This window comes from Lampris incognitus, chromosome 11 (assembly GCF_029633865.1).
Source record: "Lampris incognitus isolate fLamInc1 chromosome 11, fLamInc1.hap2, whole genome shotgun sequence".
NCBI lineage: Eukaryota > Metazoa > Chordata > Actinopteri > Lampriformes > Lampridae > Lampris > Lampris incognitus.
The window spans coordinates 1,281,962-1,294,214 of NC_079221.1; the positions used below are offsets into that span (position 1 = coordinate 1,281,962).

Consider the following 12,253-nt stretch of genomic DNA (forward strand, 5'->3'; position numbering starts at 1 on the left):
TCCTGTATTGAAGATTTGATTACATTTTCAAACAGTCTACACTACATACAAAAATAAGCTAGGTTAATGGTCAGTACGTTAATGTTAATTACTTTTTATTAACGTTACTCAGTAACAAACACAGTGGGCAAATCTTCTGCCAAAAACAGAGGACTAATTACATTAAATTGAGTCACTTTCAAAATATTCGATCAAACAAATGTCCTTGTGTAAGGACATTGTGTTGGTAGATGTCTCTCCATCGCAGTTTTAACACTGGGTTTTGAAAGCCCAATGGAACAGAACGGGTCAGATTTGCGAAGTGACGTGACATCAAATGACAAGTTCTGATTGGTTGTTGCATGAACCTTGATGCAACTGAGTTTCTCGCATCTTTTAAAGGGCTGATATGCAGTGCAACTCTGATGAAACCCACTTGCATGCGACTAAATGGTGTGGGAAAAGTTTCATGTGTAATGTCGGCCTCAGAGGGTTTTACATTCAATTCAAACCCAAGAAAAACAAATGGCCTAGATACAATGAACAACAATCGCAACGATTTTAAGACCCTCTCCCTTTTCGGGGGAGAGAAAATAAGAGAGACCTCTGCAAGAGCAACATATATGAGGGATCCCCGTTCAGTATGAATTGGCATGCAATAGGTGCAAGCTCTGCAAGGAAGACAGACTATTTTTTTAACCATTCATTCATTGCACCCAGGGGTGGAACCTGCCCACTTTGTGCCCTGTATCTTAAGAGGTTTGATTAGATTTCATTCGTGCTCAGCAGCCCTCCTGCTGGTGTAGTGCTCTGCTCTGCTGTGACATCACTGATCACTGATGCAGTGCAGAGCCGGTAGCCTCAGTACCGACTGCAGAGGCAAGCCTTCTCTCTCAACTCATTAGCTCCCAGCCGGCGCCAGCCCAACCCACATCCGAGGGGTGCCGTTCTCCCATAATATCTCTTCAGGATGGGGAAAGCCAAGGTTAAATCTAGCCTGGTTCACAGTCTGGCTGTTAGCTCAGCTACAGCCTCTAAGAGCCTTTGTCTGTCTCCCTCTTTTCAGCGTTGCACCCTCACCTCCTGGATTAGGGACAACATCAAGAAGAGGGAATGTTGTTTTTATGAAGAGGGTGGCAGGTAAGCGATCTGCTGTGTAAGGTTTGGGTTGTGTGATGTGGGGTGAGGGAGCTGTTTTCCAACTGACCTTGTAGGTGTAGCTGTTGCACAGGAGTATAAGCAACTCAGCATCTGTCCTCTGCTATGTTGATGCAGGGCCAAATGACACAAATCTCTTGAAATATGTATGAAAAAATTGTTGAGCTGTGTGTATTGAGTTTTGTTCTTTTGCATTTACTTTGTAGAACATAATCTGTGATCTGTGTACTTCAGCCACGAGGATTGCTACCATGCTCTTGTCTTTAGCCGTTTGCTGCTTGCTGTTTTTCTGATTGTCTGCCGTCTGCCGTGTAATTGTTTACCTCTACATCCTGCTGTGTCCTCACTTGAACATTGTAACTTTGCAACATGATCTTGGTATCTCCATGCCGTTTCCTCACCTACAAGATTGAAAACAAATGCATGTTGTCTCTCCCCAGAGAGGGTGTGTGTAAGTGTGGCTACCCTAAGCTCCATCATGTGGACGAGGCCAGCAAACCAGAAGACTCCACAGAGGAACCGTGGAACAAGCACAGACATACCTGGGAAGTGCCAACTGATGCATTTGGAGATGTCACATTTGGTAGTGTGGGACAGAAGACGGGCAAAGTAAAGTACTTAACTGACGGGAACCTTGAATAGTATAAACCTGACAGAACTAGCTAGACACTGTCAGAACAGTTCTGACTCTGTGTGTGTGTGTGTGTGTGTGTGTGTGTGTGTGTGTGTGTGTGTGTGTGTGTGTGTGTGTGTGTGTGTGTGTGTGTGTGTGTGTGCGTGTGTGCACGATACCCAGTATGTGCGAGTGTCCACAGACACTCCCCCTGAGGTCCTATATCAGTTGTTGACTGAGCACTGGAACCTCACCCCTCCCAATTTATTGATCTCGGTGACTGGAGGAGCCAAAAACTTCTATCTCAAGGCCCATCTTAAGAGCATGTTCCACAGAGGACTTATCAAGGTGGCTCAGACAACAGGTCAGCAGAGGGAGAGAGAGAAAGCTGTTTTCTGTGTTTCATATCAGTAGGGTGACCAGATGTAAACAGTCTAAATGCAGGACAAATAGCAAGATTTCACAAGACAGATTTATAATGCCCACTCTCAAATGTATCACCGAACAATAATGTGTATCAGGTTTACATATACCCCGCCGGGGGTTACACCGTTTCCTCGCCATCGATGCACAATATGTAAATTATAAAGTAAACTGCTATAGACATAACCGGCCTTAGGGCAGCACGGTGGCCCAGTGGTTAGCACTGTTGCCTCACAGCAAGAAGGCCGTGGGTTCGAATCTCAGGCTGACCTAGGTCCACCTCTGTGTGGAGTTTGCATGTTCTCCCCTTGTCTACGCGGCTTTCCTCCGGGTGCTCCGGTTTCCTTGCACAGTCCAAAGACAGGTAGGTCAGGTGGATCTGACATACTAAATTGTCCCTAGGCGTGAATGTGTCAGCCCTGTGATGGCCTGGCAGCCTGTCCAGGGTGTTTCCCCACCCAGTGACTGCGGGGATAGGCTCCAGCATCCCACAACCCTAATTAGGATGAGCGGCTTGGAAAATGGATGGCTGGATAACCGGCCTTTGGCTATGTCCCTTGTTGGTGATTTTTGATGGAAGAGCGTATCAATTCACCACCAATCAAACTATAAGGCGATATAAGAGAGCAGAGACATCTAAGCAGAGAATGCCAAAGATTATTACTGCACAATAATCAAAGTTGTGAGCTAAATGTTTAAACTTTTGCTTTTGCTTTTTGTTTCCAAATGTGGGACATTGCTTCAATATCTGGGATGCAGGACGGTCAGTCAAGATGCTGAGCGGTAGGCTAGGCCTACAATGTAAACTGGGACACCTGGTCACCCTACATATGAGTAGTATGTATTTGATGTATTTATTTGCTGTGTTGCAAACAACTTTGACAATATTTTATCTTGTTTTCCGACAGTCATGCCAATAAATCCTTTTCAAAATAACATAAAAGAGATTTTGTCCAAAGTGTGTGCGGGAACTTCACTGACGCCAAGGCTTCGACACGTGCAGGTGCCTGGATCATCACAGGTGGTACCCATACAGGTGTGATGAAGCACGTAGGGCAAGCTGTGAGGGACTATGCCTTGAGCAGCAGCTCCATCGCAGAACAGATAGTCACCATTGGAGTGGCCACATGGGGAACCCTCCATAACAGGGAGGAGCTGGTGGACCCTGAAGTAAGGGTTACACATGAACACGGCACATTTCTCCATGCTGTTGTATTACGCGCTGCTGACATTACATATACACGTGTTCGTTATTGTATGGTGGATTATACAAAGGCCCCAGCAAGTACCACAAGTCCCAGCATTTGTAGTATGGTTGACCGCAGCAGCAAAGTGCAATAGGATGCCTAGTGAGTAACAGCATCACACCACTCTCTCACTGAACATCTTTATCCTCTTCTTGTCCTCCTCCTCCACAATTTCCTCTTCCTTCTGTCCCCACTCGCTTTCTTTTCGTCCAATCTCCTTCCTTTCCTCCTTCGCAGGGTCGCTTTCCTGCCCGGTACTCGATGGACGTCCAGAGCCAAGGTCGACTGTCCTGCCTGGACAACAACCACTCCCACTTCCTGCTGGTGGATGACGGGACCCATGGGTCTTATGGCGTGGAGATTGAACTGCGCAGCCGCCTGGAGAGACTGATCTCCAAGCAGCCCCTTGGAAGTAGAGGTGACAGGGCTAACCCAGTGTATGCAAGACTGCCTATCTAGACCCTAGAGGGAGTTTGCTGACATCACAGGATAAACACAGCTGTAGAGAATAACACGAATAATGGGACTGTTGGATTTAGGTGTGCCAGCACACCCATAAGAATTGGCAGAAAGACAGAAAGTGAGCTGTAACAGTTGTTAGCAGTGCTGTCAGTGCTGGTTCTGTTGCACACCTACATCCAGCAGAGCCATCGCTCATGTTATTATCTGCAGCTACGTTGTCATCACAGAATACCAAGACCATCCTGGCATGTGTTCACCTGAACATGTCGGCAAACTCACTCACATGGCCTGCGCTCGGGTTTATTTACTCTTTAAAAACTGTCCCTTTTGAATTTGTCTTGCTTGTTTTGGGGTTTTTTTGCATCAAATTGTTGGTCTCCCACAGAGAACGGTGTGAGAATCCCAGTGGTGTGTGTGGTGTTGGATGGAGGGCCGGGCACTCTAAATGTGAGTCTCTCTCTCTCTGTGTCTCAAATTCAAATTCAAATGTGCTTTTATTAGCATGACAAATATACATTTGTATTGCAAAGCATTTTCACATAAAGGACAATAAGAGTGCACCAATACACAACACATACACATCAACACATGCAGTACAACAACTTACACAGCTACGTCATGGCAACAAGATCCTGTGTTAGTGGATGTGTGTGAATTCGTCAGTCTCTGCATGTGTGTGTGTGTGTGTGCGTGTGACTGTGTGCGTGTGTGTGTGTGTGTGTGTGTCCGAGTGTTGTCCCGGCGGTCCTCCCCGTTGGGAAGGAGTACGGGGTATCACACTCTGTCCCTCAGATGGTGGCAGGCTAGAACATACTGTGCAGCCACAGTAGGGCTGTCTCTGTGTTCACCTAGTATGTGGGGCAGTTTTCTGGGGTGTGGCAGGGCCGTGAATTTAGGGTGTCTCTCCACACATTTCTGGAAGGAATAATCGTGGATTTCCTGGAATGTCTTGCATTCAGCTAAAAAGTGCAGCTCTGTCTCGACAACATTGTCTTCACACTGTTGACAGAAACGTTCGTCTTTTGGCATCTGGGTCTTTTTATGTCTGCCTGTTTCTATTGCTAGGCGATGCTCACTGAGTCTGTTTCCATGGCGATGCTCACTGAGTCTGTACTTTGTCAGTATGTTTCTCAAATGTGTTTCTTTTATTTGAATGACGTGATCTGCTAATGTGTCCTCTCTGTGTAGGGCCAAACAGCATTGCATCTGGCTTTGGGATTTTGTTTTAGATTGCCAATATTCATAATAATTGTCTTTTAAGTTTAAGGGAATTTGTTGAGGCCGAATATGTTGTGTAGTTTGGTCCTGGTCTCTCACTCTCAATTCAAATTCAAATTCAAGTGGCTTTATTGGCATGATATAACACTGTACATATTGCCAAAGAATGGGTTTAAACATTGAAAAAGCTCAACAATAATTGCAAAACATTATTGAAAAGAAACACACTACAGCAAAGAAACACAGTACAGCAAAGAAACACACTACAGCAAAGAAACACACTACAGCAAAGAAACACACTACAGCAAAGAAACACACTACAGCAAAGAAACACAGTACAGCAAAGAAACACACTACAGCAAAGAAACACACTACAGCAAAGAAACACAGTACAGCAAAGAAACACAGTACAGCAAAGAAACACACTACAGCAAACACACTACAGCAAAGAAACACAGTACAGCAAAGAAACACACTACAGCAAAGAAACACAGTACAGCAAAGAAACACAGTACAGCAAAGAAACACAAAACACACTACCGCAAAGAAACACACTACAGCAAAGAAACACAATACAGCAAAGAAACACACTACAGCAAACACACTACAGCAAAGAAACACAGTACAGCAAAGAAACACAGTACAGCAAAGAAACACAAAACACACTACAGCAAAGAAACACACTACAGCAAAGAAACACAATACAGCAAAGAAACACAGTACAGCAAAGAAACACACTACAGCAAACACACTACAGCAAAGAAACACAGTACAGCAAAGAAACACAGTACAGCAAAGAAATACACTACAGCAAAGAAACACAGTACAGCAAAGAAACACACTACAGCAAACACACTACAGCAAAGAAACACAGTACAGCAAAGAAACACAGTACAGCAAAGAAACACAAAACACACTACAGCAAAGAAACACACTACAGCAAAGAAACACAATACAGCAAAGAAACACACTACAGCAAAGAAACACGGTACAGCAAATAAACACAGTTCAGCAAAGAAACACAGTACAGCAAAGAAACACACTACAGCAAAGAAACACAGTACAGCAAAGAAACACAGTACAGCAAAGAAACACAGTACAGCAAAGAAACACACTACAGCAAAGAAACACAGTACAGCAAAGAAACACACTACAGCAAACACACTACAGAAAAGAAACACAGTACAGCAAAGAAACACAGTACAGCAAAGAAACACAAAACACACTACAGCAAAGAAACACACTACAGCAAAGAAACACAATACAGCAAAGAAACACAGTACAGCAAATAAACACAGTTCAGCAAAGAAACACAGTACAGCAAAGAAACACACTACAGCAAAGAAACACAGTACAGCAAAGAAACACAGTACAGCAAAGAAACACACTACAGCAAAGAAACACACTACAGCAAAGAAACACTACAGCAAACACACTACAGCAAAGAAACACAGTACAGCAAAGAAACACAGTACAGCAAAGAAACACAAAACACACTACTGCAAAGAAACACACTACAGCAAAGAAACACAGTACAGCAAATAAACACAGTACAGCAAAGAAACACACTACAGCAAAGAAACAGTACAGCAAAGAAACACACTACAGCAAAGAAACACACTACAGCAAAGAAACACACTACAGCAAAGAAACACAGTACAGCAAACAAACACAGTACAGCAAAGAAACACAGTACAGCAAAGAAACACACTACAGCAAAGAAACACAGTACAGCAAAAAAACACAGTACAGCAAAGAAACACAAAACACACTACAGCAAAGAAACACACTACAGCAAAGAAACACAGTACAGCAAAGAAACACACTACAGCAAAGAAACACAGTACAGCAAAGAAACATGGTTCAGCAAAGAAACACAGTACAGCAAAGAAACACACTACAGCAAAGAAACACACTACAGCAAAGAAACACACTACAGCAAAGAAACACAGTACAGCAAAGAAACACACTACAGCAAAGGAACACACTACAGCAAAGAAACACAGTGCAGCAAAGAAACACACTACAGCAAAGAAACACAGTACAGCAAAGAAACACACTACAGCAAAGAAACACAGTACAGCAAAGAAACACACTACAGCAAAGAAACACACTACAGCAAAGAAACACAGTACAGCAAAAAAACACAGTACAGCAAAGAAACACAAAACACCCTACAGCAAAGAAACACACTACAGCAAAGAAACACAGTACAGCAAAGAAACACACTACAGCAAAGAAACACAGTACAGCAAAGAAACATGGTTCAGCAAAGAAACACACTACAGCAAAGAAACACAGTACAGCAAAGAAACACACTACAGCAAAGAAACACACTACAGCAAAGAAACACAGTACAGCAAAGAAACACACTACAGCAAAGAAACACAGTACAGCAAAGAAACACACTACAGCAAAGAAACACAGTACAGCAAAGAAACACACTACAGCAAACACACTACAGCAAAGAAACACAGTACAGCAAAGAAACACAGTACAGCAAAGAAACACAAAACACACTACAGCAAAGAAACACACTACAGCAAAGAAACACAATACAGCAAAGAAACACACTACAGCAAAGAAACACAGTACAGCAAATAAACACAGTTCACTAAAGAAACACACTACAGCAAAGAAACACAGTACAGCAAAGAAACACACTACAGCAAAGAAACACACTACAGCAAAGAAACACAGTACAGCAAAGAAACACACTACAGCAAAGAAACACAGTACAGCAAAGAAACACACTACAGCAAACACACTACAGCAAAGAAACACAGTACAGCAAAGAAACACAGTACAGCAAAGAAACACAAAACACACTACAGCAAAGAAACACACTACAGCAAAGAAACACAGTACAGCAAAGAAACACACTACAGCAAAGAAACACACTACAGCAAAGAAACACAGTACAGCAAAGAAACACAGTACAGAAAAGAAACACACTACAACAAAGAAACACAGTACAGCAAAAGAAACACACTACAACACTACAGCAAAGAAACACACTACAGCAAAGAAACACAGTACAGCAAAGAAACACAGTACAGAAAAGAAACACACTACAACAAAGAAACACAGTACAGCAAAGAAACACACTACAGCAAAAAAACACACTACAGCAAAGAAACACAGTACAGCAAAGAAACACACTACAGCAAAGAAACACACTACAGCAAAGAAACACAGTACAGCAAAGAAACACAGTACAGAAAAGAAACACACTACAACAAAGAAACACAGTACAGCAAAGAAACACACTACAGCAAAGAAACACAGTACAGCAAAGAAACACAGTACAGCAAAGAAACACACTACAGCAAAGGAACACAGTACAGCAAAGAAACACACTACAGCAAAGAAACACAGTACAGCAAAGAAACACACTACAGCAAAGAAACAGTACAGCAAAGAAACACACTACAGCAAAGAAACACACTACAGCAAAGAAACACAGTACAGCAAACAAACACAGTACAGCAAAGAAACACAGTACAGCAAAGAAACACACTACAGCAAAGAAACACACTACAGCATAAAAACACAGTACAGCAAAGAAACACAAAACACACTACAGCAAAGAAACACACTACAGCAAAGAAACACACTACAGCAAAGAAACGCACTACAGCAAAGAAACACAGTACAGCAAAGAAACATGGTTCAGCAAAGAAACACACTACAGCAAAGAAACACACTACAGCAAAGAAACACACTACAGCAAAGAAACACAGTACAGCAAAGAAACACACTACAGCAAAGAAACACAGTACAGCAAAGAAACACACTACAGCAAAGAAACACAGTACAGCAAAGAAACACACTACAGCAAAGAAACAGTACAGCAAAGAAACACACTACAGCAAAGAAACACAGTACAGCAAACAAACACAGTACAGCAAAGAAACACAGTACAGCAAAGAAACACACTACAGCAAAGAAACACAGTACAGCAAAAAACACAGTACAGCAAAGAAACACAAAACACACTACAGCAAAGAAACACACTACAGCAAAGAAACACAGTACAGCAAAGAAACACACTACAGCAAAGAAACACAGTACAGCAAAGAAACATGGTTCAGCAAAGAAACACACTACAGCAAAGAAACACAGTACAGCAAAGAAACACACTACAGCAAAGAAACACACTACAGCAAAGAAACACAGTACAGCAAAGAAACACAGTACAGCAAAGAAACACACTACAGCAAAGAAACACAGTACAGCAAAGAAACACACTACAGCAAAGAAACACACTATAGCAAAGAAACACACTACAGCAAAAAAACACAGTACAGCAAAGAAACACAGTACAGCAAACACACTACCGCAAAGAAACACAGTACAGCAAAGAAACACACTACAGCAAAGAAACACAGTACAGCAAAGAAACACACTACAGCAAAGAAACACAGTACAGCAAAGAAACACACTACAGCAAACACACTACAGAAAAGAAACACAGTACAGCAAAGAAACACAGTACAGCAAAGAAACACAAAACACACTACAGCAAAGAAACACACTACAGCAAAGAAACACAATACAGCAAAGAAACACAGTACAGCAAATAAACACAGTTCAGCAAAGAAACACAGTACAGCAAAGAAACACACTACAGCAAAGAAACACAGTACAGCAAAGAAACACAGTACAGCAAAGAAACACACTACAGCAAAGAAACACACTACAGCAAAGAAACACTACAGCAAACACACTACAGCAAAGAAACACAGTACAGCAAAGAAACACAGTACAGCAAAGAAACACAAAACACACTACAGCAAAGAAACACACTACAGCAAAGAAACACAGTACAGCAAAGAAACACACTACAGCAAAGAAACACACTACAGCAAAGAAACACACTACAGCAAAGAAACACAGTACAGCAAAGAAACACAGTACAGAAAAGAAACACACTACAACAAAGAAACACAGTACAGCAAAGAAACACACTACAGCAAAGAAACACAGTACAGCAAAGAAACACGGTTCAGCAAAGAAACACAGTACAGCAAAGAAACACACTACAGCAAAGAAACACACTACAGCAAAGAAACACACTACAGCAAAGAAACACAGTACAGCAAAGAAACACACTACAGCAAAGGAACACACTACAGCAAAGGAACACAGTACAGCAAAGAAACACAGTACAGCAAAGAAACACACTACAGCAAAGAAACACAGTACAGCAAAGAAACACACTACAGCAAAGAAACACAGTACAGCAAAGAAACACAGTACAGCAAAGAAACACAGTACAAGACAAAACCAACATACTGTCATCAAGTAGAACAGCAACAACATGTGTCAGGTGACTGTCACTCACTGGCCCTCACTTTATGGCAGCAGCAACATAGACTGCTGCTAACTTACACTCACTGGCCCTCACTTTATGGCAGCAGCAACATAGACTGCTGCTAACTTACACTCACTGGCCCTCACTTTATGGCAGGCAGCAACATATGCTGCTGCTAACTTACACTCACTTGTCCTCACTTTATGGCAGGCAGAAACATATACTGCTGCTAACTTACACTCACTGGTCCTCACTTTATGGCAGCGGCAACATGGACTGCTGCTATCTTACACTCACTGGTCCTCACTTTATGGCAGCAGCAACATAGACTGCTGCTAACTTACACTCACTGGTCCTCACTTTATGGCAGCAGCAACATAGACTGCTGCTAACTTACACTCACTGGTCCTCACTTTATGGCAGCGGCAACATAGACTGCTGCTAACTTACACTCACTGGTCCTCACTTTATGGCAGCGGCAACATAGACTGCTGCTTTCTTACACTCACTGGTCCTCACTTTATGGCAGCAGCAACATAGACTGCTGCTAACTTACACTCACTGGTCCTCACTTTATGGCAGCGGCAACATAGACTGCTGCTATCTTACACTCACTGGTCCTCACTTTATGGCAGCAGCAACATATACTGCTGCTAACTTACACTCACTGGTCCTCACTTTATGGCAGCGGCAACATAGACTGCTGCTATCTTACACTCACTGGTCCTCACTTTATGGCAGCGGCAACATAGACTGCTGCTATCTTACACTCACTGGCCCTCACTTTATGGCAGCAGCAACATAGACTGCTGCTAACTTACACTCACTGGCCCTCACTTTATGGCAGCGGCAACATATACTGCTGCTAACTTACACTCACTGGTCCTCACCTTATGGCAGCGGCAACATAGACTGCTGCTAACTTACACTCACTGGTCCTCACTTTATGGCAGCAGCAACATATACTGCTGCTAACTTACACTCACTGGTCCTCACTTTATGGCAGCGGCAACATAGACTGCTGCTAACTTACACTCACTGGTCCTCACTTTATGGCAGCGGCAACATAGACTGCTGCTATCTTACACTCACTGGTCCTCACTTTATGGCAGCGGCAACATAGACTGCTGCTATCTTACACTCACTGGTCCTCACTTTATGGCAGCAGCAACATAGACTGCTGCTAACTTACACTCACTGGTCCTCACTTTATGGCAGCGGCAACATAGACTGCTGCTATCTTACACTCACTGGTCCTCACTTTATGGCAGCGGCAACATAGACTGCTGCTATCTTACACTCACTGGCCCTCACTTTATGGCAGCGGCAACATAGTCTGCTGCTAACCTACAGCTCTTTGGGTCTTCCCCTAGTAGGACTGGTAGTTTTTCTTCATCTGGTAGGTTTAGAAAACCTTTTGTTATTAGCTGGAATTGTTTAAAATGTGCTTCTCTGACATGTTTATATGTTCACATGTGGTGAGAAAGTGGAGCTCGGTTTCAGGCTCACTGAGGGTGCAGTAATGAAGATGATGATGAGGGTGCAGTGACAGCACAGCCTTTGCTCTGCAGGGGGCAGGTTTTCAATAGCAAGGCTGTGTTCACTCAGTCTGGACACAGTCCAGGTTGTTGTTAGGTGCTGGTCAGTCAACATGCTCGCATCATCTGCTGGTGTGGACTGTCCATGTGGAGACAGACAGCACTGTCCATGTGGAGACAGACAGCACTGCATGCTGCTCTGTGTGTTTGTTTGTGTTACAGTGTGTGATGTAGTTTTGTTTTAACTGCTTGGTAAAGTGTTGGGTCTGATTGGTGATGTGCTGTGTTGCTGAGGTGT

At 43.0% G+C, this 12,253-nt stretch overlaps 1 protein-coding gene across 1 annotated transcript in view; it reads left to right on the forward strand.

The window, feature by feature from the left end:
* The first annotated feature begins 949 nt into the window (after positions 1-949).
* The window catches only part of trpm2 (transient receptor potential cation channel, subfamily M, member 2), a 34,215-nt gene continuing 22,911 nt past the window's right edge, over positions 950-12,253 (forward strand). The window contains exons 1-6 of the mRNA XM_056289168.1: positions 950-1,119; positions 1,578-1,746; positions 1,934-2,114; positions 3,177-3,343; positions 3,658-3,838; positions 4,268-4,329. Coding sequence (XP_056145143.1) covers positions 950-1,119; positions 1,578-1,746; positions 1,934-2,114; positions 3,177-3,343; positions 3,658-3,838; positions 4,268-4,329 — 930 coding nt within the window. The remainder of the gene's footprint in view (positions 1,120-1,577; positions 1,747-1,933; positions 2,115-3,176; positions 3,344-3,657; positions 3,839-4,267; positions 4,330-12,253) is intronic.